Source organism: Bombus pascuorum, chromosome 2 (assembly GCF_905332965.1).
Source record: "Bombus pascuorum chromosome 2, iyBomPasc1.1, whole genome shotgun sequence".
Classification (NCBI taxonomy): domain Eukaryota; kingdom Metazoa; phylum Arthropoda; class Insecta; order Hymenoptera; family Apidae; genus Bombus; species Bombus pascuorum.
In genome coordinates this window covers 2744085-2763234 of record NC_083489.1, presented here as the reverse complement: position 1 = coordinate 2763234, position 19150 = coordinate 2744085, and the positions used below count along the sequence as shown (strand labels likewise).

General features: G+C 37.7%; 2 protein-coding genes across 5 annotated transcripts in view; both read right to left on the bottom strand.

Annotated features, from left to right (window-relative positions):
• LOC132916360 (titin homolog) overlaps positions 1-4406 on the bottom strand; it is a 78842-nt gene extending 74436 nt beyond the window's left edge. For 3 of the 4 annotated variants that reach the window (XR_009660083.1, XM_060976274.1, XM_060976276.1), the window contains exons 1-2: positions 4158-4405; positions 1693-1834 (exon numbers count right to left, since the gene is read on the bottom strand). Coding sequence is in view for 3 of the 4 variants with exons in the window: in XM_060976274.1 (XP_060832257.1) it covers positions 1693-1834; positions 4158-4170 (155 nt within the window). In the remaining variant the exon portion in view is untranslated. Of the gene's footprint in view, positions 1-1692; positions 1835-4157 lie in introns of all 4 variants that reach the window. The other variant, XM_060976277.1, reaches the window with a different exon arrangement.
• A 1962-nt stretch (positions 4407-6368) lies between these two features.
• Positions 6369-17196, bottom strand: LOC132904519 (titin). Its single transcript, XM_060955086.1, has 9 exons — positions 16473-17196; positions 13510-13889; positions 12480-12702; positions 12110-12397; positions 11771-11898; positions 11506-11678; positions 10831-11203; positions 9811-10243; positions 6369-9363 (listed from the first exon to the last, which is right to left on the bottom strand). Exons 1-9 carry the CDS (start codon positions 16552-16554, stop codon positions 7094-7096), a joined length of 4350 nt encoding a protein of 1449 aa, XP_060811069.1. The 5' UTR covers positions 16555-17196; the 3' UTR covers positions 6369-7093.
• Between the last annotated feature and the right edge of the window lie 1954 nt (positions 17197-19150).

Sequence of the window (19150 nt, the reverse complement as noted above, 5' to 3'; positions counted from 1 at the left end):
CTTTCACCTTCCTAGGCAGCTTGATATATTACTCATTACTAAAAAGACTACCTGAAATTTAGCGAAACTAAAAACATTCTCACTAAAGCTAACTACCACTGATAAAGAACATCGATTATGCTACTACACGAAATTTTTACGTCCTGTTATACATTATGAAAATTATTGATGTTGAGTATTTGAAGGTTTTGGTTCGTGTTTATTTGCAGTTACAATTTATTTTTATACCTAGTCACTCATTTAAATAACACGTTTCTATATTCTTAATTTTGAACATTTTTCATTTTGGTACTCGGAGATTGGTTCAAGATTATCGAATATACTTTTGTAAGTGTTAATCGTTAAATTACGTATTACTCTCGTGTCGTTTCCTTTGCCTGTCTTTCAGTTACACATAGAAAGATTGGAAGTAGTTAACTATGATCGAGTATATATTTTTCCCTTTTTTTAACTGAAGCTTCGCTTAGAGAAATTGGAGAAAAATTGTCCGCGATTGGCTACATATTTTATTCTCTTCTTTTTAGTTTCAACCGAAAGGATTGGAGGAAAAATTGTCTGTAATTAATTTGTATTTTTTGGTTCTCGTTTTTTCTTTCTTAGTTGAAGATATCGGAGAAAAATAATATTTTTCCTTCTTCGTTTGATATCGCTTGGAAAAATTGGGAAAAATTACGTCTGATCAATTACGTCCCTGGCATTGAAAAATTTACGCGAGAATTATATGCGAAAACTCGCGCAACGAAATTACACGAGACGACGGTGTAATTTGGTCCTCCGCGAAAATTAAGTGCGCGACAGCTCGAAATAAACTGCGTTTGATCCTTGGCACGTTTCAAGGTTTCCACCCGAAATTAGGGCCAATAGTCGAGAATGAACGATAACGGGTAAACGACGATGCTCGATCATTATAGCACGGGACGAAACAACGCTCAGGGGTCGTGAACTTTCGAGTTGTTATCGGTTGCTTCAACCCGCGTTTCTAACTTCCGATCGCAACAGCTATTCCGTCGATTTCATTTTCACGATATAATTATCCTTGTTACATAATTTTACTATTATAAATGTATTGAAACGATGTAATAATACCCATGGAATTACACCAAAAATATAACTAACAAATTTTTGAGGATAGTAAATAACATTATATAAATAGACATATTTTGTATAGTAAAATTAAGGATCATATTTAGGCTAAAGATTTTTATGAATTTTTAAGAAATACAACCCTTTTGCGTTCTTTGAATTATTTTCCACCGAACTATGTTTCTCTATTGTTAGAATATTTCTTCAACCACAAGAGGAATTGTTATTGATCTGTATCGTGATTTTTCTTTCTGGTGTTATACTAAAAATTTGGAACATCGAGAAAGGAAACATCTCAAAAATGAGATGGTGTCGTAAAGAATTCAAGTATCCAAAGTAAAATACTCGTTACGAAGTTTAATAGACAAAATTTAATAGAAACAAATTTCTACCTTAAGTTCCACTTTTTTACTTATATTCATCGAAATACAATATTGCATAAACGTTTGCAGTCTGATCTTAACGAACCAAAGATGTTTGGTTATTACCGAACTATCGAAATTCGTCACAAGGTTAGCGAAATCTTATAATTAGAATATCTATGTTACAAAGTTCGAAGACATCGAAAGAAAATATACCAAACGTTATGGAGCACGAAATTAAACTTACAGTTCGAATCGTAGTTCGTCGAAAACGTCGGACCACCGTAATTTCGGTTCCACGACGGTGTCTTCGCCGACGCGTCCTTGAACCGGAAGGACTTGGTCCGGCTCCAGCCATCGCGGCGGTCCTTTGGCTTTCGTCGTTTGATCTGCAACGAATTGTATAATGAAATTGTATAATGAGCCATTACTAACGCGACTATGAAAATACAGCTTGAACGGATGACAACGTTTACTTGTAGAACGAGACGCGTTCCAAGCGAAAAGCACGTGACACGATATCGTCATAACGTTATTCCGTTAAACCGCAGGCGAAAATCTATTACTCGCGAACGGTACTTGGTATTTTTCCTTTCACGTGGTATCAAAAATGGCTACTAAATCGGTAGTGTACGTTATACAGTAGGTCAGGACAGAAATTTTTTACTAATATATTATTTTGATATAATAATATATTATGGTATAAAATATCTTGAAAAATATCATGAGCAGTGTAATTAGACGTAACTATCATGATCATATTGGCTACATTTGAAGCGAATACGAACACGTATTTGTTACAAATGTATGTTTCAAAGAGATAAAAACTTTAAACGGTTTATTGTTCGGTATATTAAAAAGTCACTATACCTAGAGACTAATTATGTGTTTAAGTACAGCAGTTACATTGCCGGACATACGTATAGAAACAGTTGATCATTTACATTTACTGGAAAACTCTAATGAGTTATACTTTATTTAGTAGTTTAGATTATAATGCACGTAGAAAGTACCAAAAGCGTAAATTAATTCACTGTAATTTTCCATAAAATAACACTTTGCATTTATCGTTATACAAAATTTATTATATTCCTTCGAATCGTGAAAATATATCGCGGCATAGAATAAAGTTGTAATATTGTAATTTAATTGATTGCGAAACTAAAGGCACGATAGTCTCGAAAGTTGAAATACACGAGAAAATCTACGTTGTCAGAACATTGACGTACATCGCTGTAAGGAATTTACTGCACTGATTACGCCGAATATGATGCCAAGGAAAGGAAAAATAATAAATTTATATAATAAAATAAGTAGATGACATAAAAACAGTGAAAAGCATTGAATTTGTACAAATATCAATAAGTGTCCTAATATTTTTGACCGGTGGTGTAAATATAGATACCTGAGTGGAGAAAGCAACCAAGATGGAAACCGCCTAAGAAAATAAAACGAGGCTCAACATCGAATTTCTGCTATAATAAATTTATTTCTCCATATCTATCTTCGCAAGTCTATTTGGTAATTTCTACCGCGAGTGGCAATTTCGCTCGCGTGTGTCTCCATCGTACTCGACGTAACAGGTAAATAAATACATTAAAAAATAAACATGGCCGCGATTGTTTCGGACACTTGGTTTCGTTCCCAACACGACATCGACAAAAATTTTCTCAAACTATTTCATGGTCCAATCTCTTCCACGCTACGATTAAAGTTGATTTTTACTCTTATTTTTAACGTGGATTTCGTTCTCGTAAACGCGTGTTATTACCGGTCCCTGGAGTACGCGGCACGCATAAATCCTGACTCTGCCGCCAGCCTCTGTCGGGACCACCAGTCTCGAGATTTTTATGTAACAGCGATCGCGAAACAACCTACAAACGATGTTAAACGCGTCTACGTTGCTCACGCGAGAACGAGCCTCCACCTGGCACCCAGCAGAAAGATTCAACGACCAGCGATCTAAACAAATTTCGTCACCGAACGTCATCGATCGAAGAGGATCCACGTTTTTACCGAAACTTAACGAACCGAGAAGTTTATCGAAGCTTTGTTGATTCTTCCCATCCGGACGCATTTCTCCACCCTCAAGATCGTCCACAACTTTAAACCTTTTCACAAGTTCTTCGCGTAAGTTTCACCGAATCTTACCATCACAATCTCCATGTTTGTCCATTCACATTTCGAGAAATAGTAACGAGACGTAACTTTTCTCCCTTTTTAATACTATTCTATATCGGTTCTCTCGAGATCTTCAGCAACTTCAAACTTTTTCACGCGTTCGCCACACGAGGTTCATCGAATTTTCCGTTCACCAATTTTTACGAGTTTCAACTTGTGCAAATTTGCGTCTCAAAAAATAAAATACGACTCGGCCGAGATGATTTTAATCGTAAACTACTTTCTCAATACTCTGCATCGATTCTCGCGATCTCGGACAATCCTGAATCTTCTCACACACTTCTTCAATGCGCGATTCATCCAATGTTTCGTCCGCGATTCCGATCTTTACCGATTCACCTTTCGAACGACAAAACGAGACGCAACTTCTTCTATTTCTTTTCCTCTAAATACTCTACATCGATTCTCGTAACGTTCGACAACTTCGAAAGATTCTCGCGCGTTTCTCACGCGCGACTCGTCGAACGTTTCCTTCGCGGTTTCGATTCTGACCGATTCACGTTTCGAGGATAGAAGCCACAGACACCTTACCTGTTAAGGTCATCTCGTCAGATGATACGAAAACCGATTCTTCCTCGCATTGACATCACTCGCGGAAGAGAGCACGCAGCACGTCGCGTTCGATTCGAGGAAAGAGGCAACCTGCACGTTGTTCCGGTCGCGGGCTCCGGCGCCTCGACCGCCAAAGCTTCCGTTCCTCCCTCCGGCGACCTCTTCTTCACTCTGATGACCTGTGGCACAGCACACCCTGCGCCACGAAATCTGACGGCAGGAGGCCCTGCTGCGGTCTAAAATCGTCTCGACACGCCACTCTCGGCTTCGTCGTTTTAACGAAACGCGCACATGCGCCGTTTAACACGCGTTCGGCCCCAACGCCTCTTTTCTCCCTTTCTCCCCTTTCCATCGGCACGCCCCTCTTTACCCCTCTTTCTTTGGCCTCCTATCTATCCCTGATGTAACCCGGCGCATCGCTGTTTTTTTATCTTTGAATAACTTGTCCCGTATCTTGCTGCGTCTTCGCCTTTCTTTTTCTTTATTATTCCTTTGGCTTTCTTTAACGTCGTTCTCCTTTCTGTTTCAGTTTCATTTCGGGCGATTTATTGAGGAAAATTTGTTCTTTAGTGACGTTTTCTGGCGGTGTGTGAGTGTGCGTGTGTTTGCGTAGAATGAGATTAGATGGAAAATCGAAGATTCAGGTGTTGAAGATCGCCTCTGGTGTAGACGACAGGCTATCGTTGCGTCTGAAATATCCAAGATTAAAATATTGTCGGTTTAAAAATTACGGAGATTCAAAAATTACAGACCGAAATGTCGAAGATTTAGATATTGAAAATTAAAATATCGAAAATTGAAATGAATATCGGAAGATGCAGTCGTCGCTCGTCTGCGTTAGACCTTAGACTCGGTGTTGTTGTGATTTCACAGTGGCGATGCTACTACGTGCTAATAAATATATTGCATATGCGTTTCGGTAGATTTAGGCCTGATGCAAACAAACGATGCAACATAGTTGTAATATTGCAACAGTGAGGCGGTACAACTCTACGGTTGCGTATTTATAATGGTGCATAGCTCGCGAGCGATACTATTATAGGAAATAATAATTTCCTTTATTTGAATCGATTTTCAAATGAATCTTTCAAGGAATTTTTTCGAAATTCTTGGATTTTCTGCAACACGCAGTGACTTTGAACTGTTGGTTTGTAGCGTATAAGCAAATTAGTAGGACGCTACAACAGTGTCTGTTGCTAACGTAAATCAGCAATAACAGTAAGAAGAGTGATTTATGAATCGCAAAGAGAGTGATTGACGATTACTAAGATAAAATGATCTGCTTGTTAAATAGCAGCGTGTTGTTAGCGATGAAGTACAATGTTATCTTCGAGGAACATAAAATGTTTGGCTCAGGACATGGAATATCAATTGTCTAACGACATAGGATGTTATTTTTATAATTTCTTCCTTTACGAAAGAAATATCCATAAATTTATTGTTTATTTTCCTACAAGTTTTACAAATTCGTCAATAAGACGCTACAACAGTGTCTGTTGCTAACGTAAATCAGCAATAACAGTAAGAAGAGTGATTTATGAATCGCAAAGAGAGTTATTGACGATTACTAAGATAAAATGATCTGCTTGTTAAATAGTAGCGTGTTGTTAGCGATGAAGTACAATGTTATTTTCGAGGAACATAAAATGTTTGGCTTAGGACATGGAATATCAATTGTCTAACGACATAGGATGTTATTTTTATAATTTCTTCCTTTACGAAAGAAATATGCATAAATTTATTATTTATTTTCCTACAAGTTTTACAATTTCGTCAGTAATTGTTTGATCTACTCGATAACAAATTTTAAAGGTTGAGATTTAAATAGAAACAATGGTATTTCCGCTATCACGATTTTGATTTTAAGGCTCGATTTTGTCTTAACGTAGAGTGGCAGAATTAGATAAGGAACGACAGATTCTTGGCCAGCAGCGAACCGTCGTGGTCATGATTCGATGTGAAGTAGCATTTCGCTAGATTAGAATGGTAAGCACAGGGTGTACATAAATATTTCGATGTGATAAGTTTCCAATCATTCTTCGTATTTCTCATGTGAAAAATTAAAAAAATGACACAAAAATACATACATGTACAACATTCGCAAATAATTGAATTTTAAACGATGATTATATCGGTTAAGTGAAATAACAAACACATGGAATAGGATAATTGAAGAAAGAAAAGATTCGGTTTGAAATTCAACAGTTATGTACACGTTTATTGCGAGTAAGAATATTCATAATAAATAGGAATAAATAATAATAACAATAATAATATACCATTGTCGTTAAATATAATCTCTTAAAATATACTATTATCTTTGGTACTCGTTTGGTATAATTCCTCAATGAAATACAACGATTGGCTTCTTAAAAGCAAGGCACCATCGATGGGTACACTTGACAGATTGCCACGATGTATCTCGAAGTCTACAAACTTAAATCAGCACGATGCAATACCGCCGCATCGAAGGTCAGGAATTTGATCTTCGAATAATCATCGTTCGGACTACGATCACCTTTTTGCAGCAATTTTCGCTTTCGAGAATTGAGAATCTCCTCGATACTTTGATCTTCCGCGTATATAACAATGTTTCCTAGAACATCACTGGAATTCATTCGAATTTTTGCTTCAAACAATCCTGCAAATTTCTATTGCAAATTTCATCCTTGTTTTTGGTTCGAATCCAATCGAATCTTATTCTAAATTTCCCATCGCGAACTGTAAACGTTTCTACGTATTTCAATAGCAGATTTTATCATTGCTCTGGTTTCAAATTCGTTCCAATTTCTATTGCAAAGATATAGAAATTTTCGTGAATTTCTATCGCATATTTTATCATTCCTTTGGTTCCGTATCCATTCGAATTTTATTGGAAATTTTCTGTCGCGAAGCGCAGATATACAAACAAATCATTATTGCTTTCGTTTGAACCACCATCCTTCCACCACTCTTCCCTTAATCTCTTCCGACACTCTTCTATAGAGCAACAACGCGATGAAAGGAATAGCCATAGTCTCCTTCTTAAACAAATAAACATAAACAGCCGCCAATAATAAAGTTAGGTCAGTTATATATCCCACCATCGACCTAACGTTGTGCTTAGCCTCCATTGCCAATTGTTCCTCGTTCAGTCGACTCTCGCGCCAAGCTTTCTCAGGATACTCTCTCTTTGCACTGGACCCACGTCTGGAAGACCTATACTTTTTACTCTCAAGAGCTTTCTGTAAACGTTCCATCTTCAATTCCACCGGTGTTTCAGCTCTATTCCTGTCTCTAGAACTAGACCTTGAAGATGCCTTCGAAGAAGGTTTCCTCGATCGGCGAGGACCTTCATCGACAGATCTCTCTCGAACAAATCGTTGTTCCTCCGAGCCAGTTCTCGAAGGAGGTCTTCTATCTTGCGACGGAGCTCTGACTCTGGTCTTGGAGGAGGACCTTGAAGAAACTCCTCTTTCACTCCTCTCCACGGACACGTTTCGTGACCTTGATACAGGTGACTGGCTCCTTGAACTTGGTCTACTCGTTCGTTTCTCTTTCACAGGCTTCGTGTCCCTAGCTGGAGTCGTTCCTCGAGAACCAGCAGCTCTTTTAACCTGCGACTTCTCCTGTCTATCAACTTCACTTCTCTTCGTCTCTTTCGACTGTTGAATCTGTTGAATTTCTTTAACGCCCTGTCTTCCATTTAGTTTCTCGGAGAACATGCTTATTACAGCACGATCCTTTACCTGATTTAAATCTTGGTCCTCGGAAAACGAAGATCTTCTAGAACTAGCTATACTGTCTCCAAGCCTTCTCTCCTCCGAGCTTCTATAATTAAACCGATTAGAGTGTTCCCTGACGATCTCGGTATAGTGATTAACCATCGCCATTCGTGCCTCGATATCTTCCTCGTCGACCTCTTCTTCCGGTGTAGTGGTCCTTGCCTTAGCCTGGATTCTGCGATTTTTCGCAGCTTCGCCAGCTGATAATACACTGTCAGTGTCAGATTCGGACATGACAGGCACCTTAAGAGGCTCAGATATGATTGGTGCCTTTACTTGTTCTTCTTCGTTCCTATTCACAGCTTGAACATTCGGAGGTAGTGATTTTCTAATTGGTTTCTCAGGAGGAATCGGTCTACCAAAGCTGTTCAGTGGAATAGGTTCTTCTTTAGGCTTCTTCAGTATAGATTTGGGAACAACAGTAGTTGGTGATACAGGAGCAACTACTTTAGGAGGCGTTGGTGGTGTGACATCTAAAATAGGTATCCTGTGTGGAGGAATTGGTGGTGGTTCCGGTTCCACGTGTGGAACAGGCCTTCCTCTTGGATGATATGTGTCTTCTTCTTCCAATACCAACCTACCAAGGATTCTGGTCTTCAGAAGCTTCAAGTCTTCGCTATCAGCAGTGCTGACCTCTTCTGATGATTCTTCAGATGTTTCGATACTCTCTTCTTCCTCGTCTTCTATTTCCTCTTCTTTTGTCTTCTCTTCTATTTGTGAGGATTGTTTCGATATCGGAGACAAATTGTCTATTTGCGAGGTGTCTGGGAACATCTTCTCATTGCGCGGAGTATCTCCATTGGCGCTGGGCTGCCAGGTTATCGATTCTTCTGGTGGTTTCTCTTCGACCAATGGTATGTTGGCGTCGTGCCACCTGCGCAGTGGTATGGTTGTGTCTTCTGGCTTGTCCAGCCCCCACGAAGTGACAATTGGATTCTCTGAATCGCTAAGTATATTGGGATCAGACATTGCTTCAACGTCTGGCAATAAATTAGGAATTAGTATTTTTAATGGACTTTTAATCTTTTCTGGTAGGCCTTCGCTTAGCCTCCTGCGATTTTTCTTTGACTGCCAATTCATTAGAATTGGCGAAGTGACAGTAGGGTTGGATAGTCGTCGTTTGAAGATGTCAGTTTCTGTCTCGGTGGCTGGTTTAGTTTCCATTGTTGAGGCCAGCTCTCCGGTTGCTCGTTCGACTTGCACTTTTCTTTTGGCTACTTCGGAAGCTTCTTCGGCTGCCACTGCACGATAGAAACGTTCCATGGCACGTTCGTGAAGAAGTTCTGTGGAGCTCACTGCTTCGCGGAGGGTTTCCACTACTTGGTGTTCCACGCTGAATAGTTCTGGGAGGGAGAGAGACATGGGTGGCGGTATCAGGTCTTCGATGTCCTCTACGATGTCCCCTGTGATTTGCGGCGTTTCTGTGAATCGAAAAATTACTCTGAATTATTTTACTGCTTCAAATCCTAGTAGCGATATAGCAAAACCCATCATTGATTTTTTCAGAATGAAATTTTCATTGATATTTTTCATCCTGATTGTTGGAAATGTTCAGTTAGTGATATCACAATTTTAATGTATCGATCTTTTTAAACCCCTCTTTTCTAATAGATATTCTTACCTTTAAAGATGTGTCATTTGACGTCATTCTGAATTTGAGAACATTCTATTTCACATATTAACATTCTTTAACATTCATATATATAATCTCTTTCTAGAATTGAATGAAGTATGAATTCTTAAAAATCGGATATTTAATGTATTGAAAGCTAACTTCATCGCTTCTGAAGACATTATTTAAATTCGCACTAATTTATCTATATTTTTATAGAAATGAAATAAATTTCTGTTTTCAGTTATAATCTCACCTAAACTCTTTCGTCTTCCAGCGATATCCTCCAATTTCTTATCTTGATCTTGAGGGTATAAAACTAGCATAAACTCTGAACTTCCATGTATAACAGTATCGTCATCCTCCCTAGGAGTGGTAGGTGATTTATCATCTAACGAGTGACTTTTAACAATTTGTGGCTCGTCGACGATCGCCTCTTGATTCTTGAAATTTAAACTCAACGATGAACGAAGAGGCGTGTAACTTAAAGAAAATTCTTCTTCGTGTTGTTCTTGAATTTTAGGCATAGACAACGGTGACATACTGCGTTCTCTGGACATCGAAACTGATCGAGATCGAGATTCTCTGTACGCTAACCGTCTATTAGATTCTTCTACCTCTGGTGGTGTTACTGTTACGGTGGCCACAGTTATTGGCACTGACGAAGGTTCCTTATTCTGAATTAAGTTCTGTTTTAAACATAAGAAAAATTTTCATTTGCTTACGAAATAAAATTTGTTTGAAAAATTTGTTAGAACTAAATATTCATTAATATTTTAATATGAATTATAATAGCATTTTATTAATTTATATTAAAATCTACTATCACAGAGAAAAATATGAGAACTGTATTTCGATGATTTTTTCCGAAACGAAAAATTTCATTCCTTACTGTTCTCATTTTATTTTTGAAAGTATTTTTCTCCACATAATGGGAAAAATGAATTTGTTAGATCCAGACATATATCTTTTAAATGTAGATAATAAATTCACAAAGTTTCATACAAAGATATCTAAGAATACGACTACAGTTATGGCAATTAACATTCCTCACATGTACCAGAGGATTTCTGACTCAATTTTTCCAACGTTAGAAAAATATCTTAAATAAAACATCTTCAATAAAATATAAAAGAATTGTTATTGCTATTTACAATTTTTCGTGCCAGTTTTATGCTACGGGTTTTCAAAGAATGTTTTAATATTTCTGAAATAAGAACAAGATTGAAATATAAAATCTCAAGAATTGTATCAGAATTAAAACCAATTCACTTGCCTCAGTGCTTGGTAGATCCATAGCAACACTCGAACGAACCACGTGATTTCCAACCTGGTTTTCAACCTTTGAAATGGAATGATCCTTCGATCTGGCCGGAGGAACAGGTGGTGGTTCCGAATTGTCTACCGTGTCCAAAGCAAATTTCACCCTACTATCGGCTCTGGATGGTCGACCTGTTAGTCTCTGAGCTGATACCGATCTACTAGCTGGTCCAAAAGGTACGTCGTCATCTTCGTCCCGATTTCGAGCCTCGTCTCTTGTCAAGCTTCTCGTTCTTTGAGTAGGCACTGCGAAACTGACTTCTCGTTTCTCTCGCGATCTAATTTCTCTATGACTCTGCGACTTCCCGCTCAACGAAGGCGCCATTATGCTGAACATTCGAAGAAATATTTATTATTTAAAATTAGTAACACAGAAATCTTATTTAAGTCTAGAAATTATGAAATATATATGTAAATTTTATTTTGCTCCATTTTGCATTTTTCTTTTTTTTTTTTTTTTTATAAAGGAAACGTGAATATTCCATCTCCAAAAAATGGTACTTTATTTAGAACATTGGGATAATATTTGTCAAAAAATAAAATAAAATTTTATAAAAATGGGAGAAACGTGAATATTATGTTTCCAAATAATTTTACTTTATTTAATCGTCTAATTGTGAAACTAACACACCCTCTTTTTATATCTGGAATGAAGATTACGTCGCTCTCCTCGCTCGGCTCGCTCACACCATACGGATTCTCCGCTTTTACTCGAAATTTATACTCAGATCCTTCGATTAACTCGGACAACGTTGCTTTCGTCTGTCTACTCGTGATTGCCTTTAACCACACGTCCCAACCGACCTATGAAATAATTTTTAAAAGGAACAAATCACCGATTAGAGTTAAACTGTATCTTTATAAAAACAATTCCAATATTATTCTTTATCACCAACCCTATAGTACTCGACAATGTATGTGCCAATTTTGCAGCCACCGTCGTCTTCTGGTTCTGTCCACGACAGTGTAACTGATCTCCCTAAGGTCATCGTGACTGTCGCTTTTCCAGGTCTTTCGGGTCGATCTAAAATCGAAAAGGCAATTTATTTCACATTAAAAGTTTCGTAGAAAACGTAATTCCAACTTTACATTTCTGCCAAATTGAAATAATTTACTTATTTCGATTACAAAGAGAACACTTGTCTTATGTATTAAAATACAATGCAAAGTAATGCCAATTTTATTTCTAATAACTTATAATAATATATCTATATTGATTTATTTATAACAACAACCTGTTACAGTTACTAAAAACGACGATGTATCCTCTCCAAGCTTATTTATCGCCTTAACGGTATATTCTCCTCTGTCAATGCGTTTAGCATCAGGGATCTTCAGGATCGATTCACCGTCCATCGTTTCGAAAATGTGTCTTTCATCGCTTGAAACCACTTCACCGTCGTGGTACCAAATCACCGATGCTGGAGGTCTTCCAGCTAATGACACTTTTAATCTAATTGTTTCATCTTGCTCGAAAAGAAGTCCATCTTCGTATTGACGCGGAAGTCGTATCTTTGGTGGTGCTAGTTTTAAGAAATATAATTTAAAATTTGACTTTATACCGATTTGCTAATTAAATCGTAACAGAGAAAGCGATTTGTGAACCTTCTAGAATTAATCTCGCTTTGGTGCTAGCGTGACCAGCTCTGTTAGTGGCGGTGCATTTTATTTCTCCCTCGTCGTTGAGCGCGGTTTGATGAATCAGGAGAACGCTCCTGCCACTGTCCGTGATGATTCTCGTTCGCCTGCTACTGAAAATCTCGAAGCCATCTTTGAACCATGCGATTTTTGGCAGCGGAGATCCCGTAAATCGCACCACGAACTCAGCCTAGAAATAAAAACAAACAACGTAGAAGAATTAATATTATTGTAATTAATAATCTATTTTCAAAAACGAATAAATCAGTCGATCGATCAATTACGTATCTTGAGCTTAAAGGACGCATTCTCAAAAATTAGAATATTATCGCATTAAGAACAGTTTATCGTTGGAACTATCAGGGTGCAAATGATACAGCGTACGTAAGTAGCTTCGTCCCTGCCATATCTTCCCATACTCTGCGTATAATAGATCGTTTATGTTCAAGATTAAATCTCTCACTGTTCTAGAGCTTTAAAAATCTGACAAAATTATAGAATACCTATCAATGTCTCTGCTATGTAATACAACCACTTTCTGAATTAAATGACCAAAATTTATTCGTTAAAATTGAAAATTGGAAGGATATAAATTCAAAGATAAACTTACAGTGTTTCACTTACAGTGACCAAAGTACAATATTAGTGCATACTCTTATTTTCCAAGCAAGTGTTTCTTTATCAGTTTCTACGTTTCATTTTTATAATATCAAAACTTCACACGTCTGTAAGAGTATTTTCATATACTTTGATCTAATTAATTGATAGGTGAAATGCCAATAAATACAACGGTGCGACAATACTTTTTGTAGTCACTATATGTATGTTATCAACAACCCAATATGGCTGTGAAGAGAGATATGAACCTAACCTCAATCATCTTTCTATTGGAATAAAAGTCAGCATTAAATTTGTTCAATTAAGTTCACATTTAGTTGTTTAATTATAAGAATGAAAGATTCTTTTCGGTAGATTTAGTTTCAATTGAAAGAATTACCTGCTCATTTTCGAGCACGGTGGTGTCCTTGACTTCAAGGTCAAAGTGGGGCGCGGATGAAGCGGATCTCTGCAAGGTCACAGTCAACGGATCCGAGATCTCGCTGGGTCGAGACAAACCAACCGCGTTCTGAGCCCTGACCCTGAATTGGTAGCGCCATCCTGGTTCGAGGCCGCTCAAGGTCAGTTCCGGAAAGGTGCAAAGCCCTGGTGTGCTGCGTACCCAATGCTGCGAGCCGAGCCTTCGATGTTCGACCAAATAGCCGACAATGGCCGAGCCACCGTTACTTGGTGACCTCTCCCAACGAATAGCGACCACATCCGGCTGTGATTCGTCTGCTCCTGGTATCAAAATTGGCTTTCCTGGTGGCGCCGGAAGCCCTAAAATCACGGATAGCAATGCTTTCTGTATCTTTTTCATGTCATTTATTCGATGCTTAACAAAAGAATTGTTAGAGTTTTATTATTAGTTTCCTTTTATATTCTTAATAACTTATTATTAGTTCTCCTTGACATTCTTAATGAGTTATTGTTAGTTCTCTTTGGTATTCTTAAGGGTATCGCAGTTACAGTTTAAAAATAATTAGTGAAAGATAATGTACTGCTATTTCGAACAAAATACGAATAAATACGTATTTTTGTTTAGCGAATATTAATAATTGATTAATGAATGTAAATAATTATATTTACTAATAAGAATCAATTATTTTTGCGGATCGTTGATGGATGAAAATGTGGTAGGGTTAAATTTGCAAATTTAGTTCGATATCGTCACTTTTCGTGGACCAGTTTGGTTAATATTTATTGTTAATAGAATCATTAGAGACTATCAGAATCTTTAGAGTAACCTGTAACTTTAAAAAGACAACGCATTAAGTTATCCCATTTTTACATAACCTCTACATTGAGTATATTTAAAAGAGTCTATGAAATCTACCACGATGTTATTATTTGTCAAAACTTCATCAAGTTCCTTAAATTCGTTTTTACATCTTTCTTTAAACTTTGGGAACGGATCATGTGGAATTTGGCAACACGTTTTTTTAAAACGTTTGTTTACTTAATATGTTATTTTGAACATAACATGGCTACCTGCTATCTGTCCATCTATATGTTGTGAATTATTTTCTTTTTATTCTTACTTCGATAATACTTGGTTACATTACAAGTGAAAAACAATGAGAGTTACGGTATATTTTGGGGAAATGATTCATTAGCCTAAATAATGGTATTTGAAAAAATTCCTCGGTTAATAAGTTCACAGAAAGCTCGCACGTGCCAGAACGATGCTCGCATATGCGTAGAACACACGTTCTCTAATACAGGTCCGCAGGTGGCGCTCCCAAAATAAAATTTGAAAATGTTTGGCAATCCTAGGGCCGCTGCTTCGTTGTCCTCAGGTCGAGAAAAACTATGCGAGTCTGTGGTGTTGGACACCGGCTCGACGTGTCTTCGGCGCTCTTTTACAACGTGCCTGTCGTTTTTGAATCGATTCTGTGTCTATCTAAATGTTGTGACAATCGATTACCATCGAGCATGTGTTTAAAGGAGAAGAGAAAGAAATTGTAAATACTTCGTTTTAATCGATCATTTATAGCCGTGTTGAACATCATACTAAGTTGTTAACGACTTAGATCGAATTTTATAATCCTTGGAAAAAATTGAATCGTTTAGAAAATTTTAATATTTGTAATATTTGATTAACGCGTATCGTTATGATACAAATGCTGAAAATCAAACTGATTTCTTTAAAATCTTCTACTTTTTGGGAAGAGTACATATATTTTTCCAAGAATTAACTCCTCAAGCGTATAAAAAAGAAGATTTTATTTTTATGAGAAAAAGGATGTATACATATGTAGCTATTAGATGTTGAAGTTAATTACTCGTCAAAGGATTTTATCCACTTAGGAACGTTTATTCGTATTAATATTCCATAAATCTTCTAAAATAATATTTGAGTCGAACAAAAATGAAACATACACACATACGTCATAAAAGATGAGTAAGTAAGGTATTAATGAAAGCGATTATCTTTAAGAGATTAATTAACAGAGACATTACGTAGATTTCCACTGTTCCTCACAGATAGTTGGTAAGCATGATACAAAGTAGGCAAGAATATGTTTCATCCGATAGATTGTATTTTCATTTGTTCCTTCCACGCTGGCTGCCCATCGCTAACCGACCTACCATCGGCTATTAAAATAAACGCCCTCAACGCGTACGAGTTAATTTTGGATAACCGGTTGATTTGATAGTAAATAAATATACGATCTTCGAATAAACCTCCATAGAAGCTGCCACTGACAGAGATACAGTCTCTCGTAGACTATCACGGAAAATTTCACCGATACTCTACCAATTGTATCAACAATTTCCAATATCGATCAACATTTCACCCTCTGTAACAACGTGATGTAGAAAATTGACGATCCCACTGACCTAATGAACTTGCCGATTAGCCTAATTCCTCGTCCATTACCGATCACTCAAACGTTGCGCGGGCATGACAGATCTGTCGGCAGAAGCAGCCTAATTTTAGCTATCATCCCACTATCGAAGCAAGCCAATCGAGAGACAGGCAGCACACCGAGCATCGTCACACTCGCCACACCGTTACCGGAAGCTCTGTGTCACCGCACAGAGCCCATAGTCACCATATCTCACGTCCCTTCGAACACCTCTCGAACCCTCCATAATTTCATTCGGAAAGTCTGATTCACGACGAGAGAAGCTCTAAACTAAATGAACGAAAAATTGAGAAAGAAAATTTGTGGAAATGTATCGTATGCAAACTAGAAACTTTCATTCGTCTATCGAGTCTCGATCAAGATGGCGATCGGTTGTCGTTGTTCCAAATGACGCGTTCTAACGATCTCATCCCTCGAGATCGGTTTGCGAGGCATCAGACGGCACGGTTCAAGCAACGTAAACGCGTTTGCACAGAAGCAATGTGTCTACCTGATCCCTCCCAACGTGGTCTCCTAGTGGCGGAGGCTGGCTGACTTTTGGAGTAGTGGCTCTTCGTGGTGGTGTTGCCCATGATCGTTCCTCCTCTTCCTCTTCCACGTCGAGCCCGGCTCGACGATCACTCCGTTCCTGGCCAGTTTTTCGACGGTTCTTGGACCATCGAGCGTCGAAAGATCCTCATCGATCGACCGAGAGTTTCCGTGGTGATCGGTCGAGGAAAGTGGGGAAAGCCCTCGAGGTGTCTCCCCGAACTGTCTTTCGAACGATGGCTGAACCGAACTCGCGAGAGAGTAAGAAGGAAAGAGAGAGAGAGGAAGAACGTGTTCGGCTCGATATAGCACGAGGCTCGGTGCAGCACTGCCGGACCTCTTCGTGGCCGACGACCGTGGCGACGCCAGCCTCTTCGGGCTTCCTCCTCGAGCTATCTTTGTCCCACTGTATCTGGTCTCTTTGTTTTCGCCCGAAATCCCTCGAAATCCTATGAAAACAGCCACAGCTTTGCTGTTTAACGACTGACTCCGTAGCTACGTTGATCGAAATCGGCTGTTTCGATCGTTACCGAGTTATATAACGTGTCTCCTCGGTGAACATGACCGGACGTTGCTGACACCTCCTGGGAACGCGGGAGTTAAGAGTACAATCGTCAGAGTGTTTAAAACGACCAATTTGTAATTTTTGTTGAAATATAGATACGCAACGCGTTTCTTTTGGGATTTACGTCTTCTATAAGTGTTTTTGGGGGTGATTTGAAAGATATTTTTACAATTTGAGGACAAAGGTTTTGTAGAGATTTTTCTGAGGCTTAATATTTCGTTTGATGTCTGTCGAACGTTTGGGTTAGGTTAGTTCGTCCATGCATTATGTATTTTGTTAAAGTATACCTTTTGTTCTGATTTCTTTGGTACAAATTTTGTATTAAATTCACGAGTAATTCTAGTGATAAAAGAAATCAAATTTGACAAATAGATCGATACTGTTCCTTTCAAGTTCGAGTTACTGAAACGTTTGATAATTTTGACGATAATTACTCCGCGTTATTATAAGGAGAATACATTATAAATCTTGTGCTTGTAGAATTTCTACTTTATCATTATTCACAGTTTCAATGATTTTATAATATACAAGGTGTTCGAAAGCCACACTGATCACCTCCATAAATTCACAACCACAGAAAAGTGGTGATGTTAAAAATGCTATTTTTTAAATACCATAGAATTTACCATCGTTTATGTTATCTTGTTGCGACGAGTGAACTTGCGAGAACAAATCATGCGTCGCTTGAGAACTCAATATTAATTGTTTCACTTACGTAATGAGATTAGAAAATTAATAAAAGGTGGAGTTGTCTAGTCGATACAACTTCTCATTTAAGGGCTCGTATAATAACATCATACATGGAAATGTTATGAAAATTAAGCTCTAAATATATCCTTGTCTGTGGAAAATTTTGAAATTCATAAGGAACATCTATAATCTCATTTTTTTATTAGAAACAGTCCTCCCAGCGTTTGCGAACCTACATTTCCGGTGACGTAAAGAAGTGCACGCGTTCGTGACGTCACTACCCGATATTCTTACGCCCTGTGCTCGCTTGCAACGAGTCGATATCTCCCTTTGTCTTTTTTTTTCTCCGATACTCCCACTGGAATGTATCATACGCTTATATTTACGAAGGCACACCTTGCTTTTCACGCTGTTTGGTCAACGCCGGTCACTGACCTTGCCGCTCGCGCGTGCCATCGGGAAAAATAAAATACTTTTGCATTATGCATTAATTGCTAAAGAGCTTCAAATCAGGGAACAAATCGCTGGCATCGCGTATAACAAGATTCTCTGTTCCGTTCCTGGTTTTAATTAACTCGTACGGTAACGCAAAGATATGGTTATTAGCGTACTCTTAGAATTTTTATTTCTATTCTTATTCACAGATTCAAACATTCTCTAGTGTAGCTACGTATATAGTATAGTATAGTAATAGAATTGTAATTATTCTCTTTATGAAAGGCTTTAGACCACATAAGGTAGATTTGCAATTAATTTTGAACAATATTTTTAAATACAATTACACGTGCAAGTGCTATAAAAATTGAATATATAATCGATCTTTAGAAAGAGGAGAAAAGTTTCAGTAAATGGAAAATTGAGAGAATAGAAAGAAGGGAGAAGATCAAGGTTTATATATGTAAAATATATTGTGTTTTCAGTGCGTTACCACATAGTTAGGTATCAATTTACACGAATGACGAAAGAATTTGAGGTTTCGTGCTGAACACGGGAACACGATTCCATCGTCCTTCGTAGTCATTTTGTATACCTCGAGGTGGGACCATTTGACATCTTGTACTGGTCAACGATGATGACATAAAAAAGAAGACGATCTTGATTTCTTTCAGTGGTCGTTGAAAGATCTCTTACATTATTTATTGTTATCTTTTAATTTATAAAGGCTTAAGATTTTTTTTCAAATAATAAAAATAGTATTGTATTTTTATAGCATTTTTGTAAGATAATTATTGACGCGGATAAAAATATTTATTTCTGTAATTAATTAGCGTGTTGAATATTTGTACTGATTGGTAATTAGTAATAATGGTAAACGTTGTATGGCTTTGTTCTCAGGTAAGTTTCACCAAGTACACAATAGGTCCTGAGCCATTCACGATTGTGCC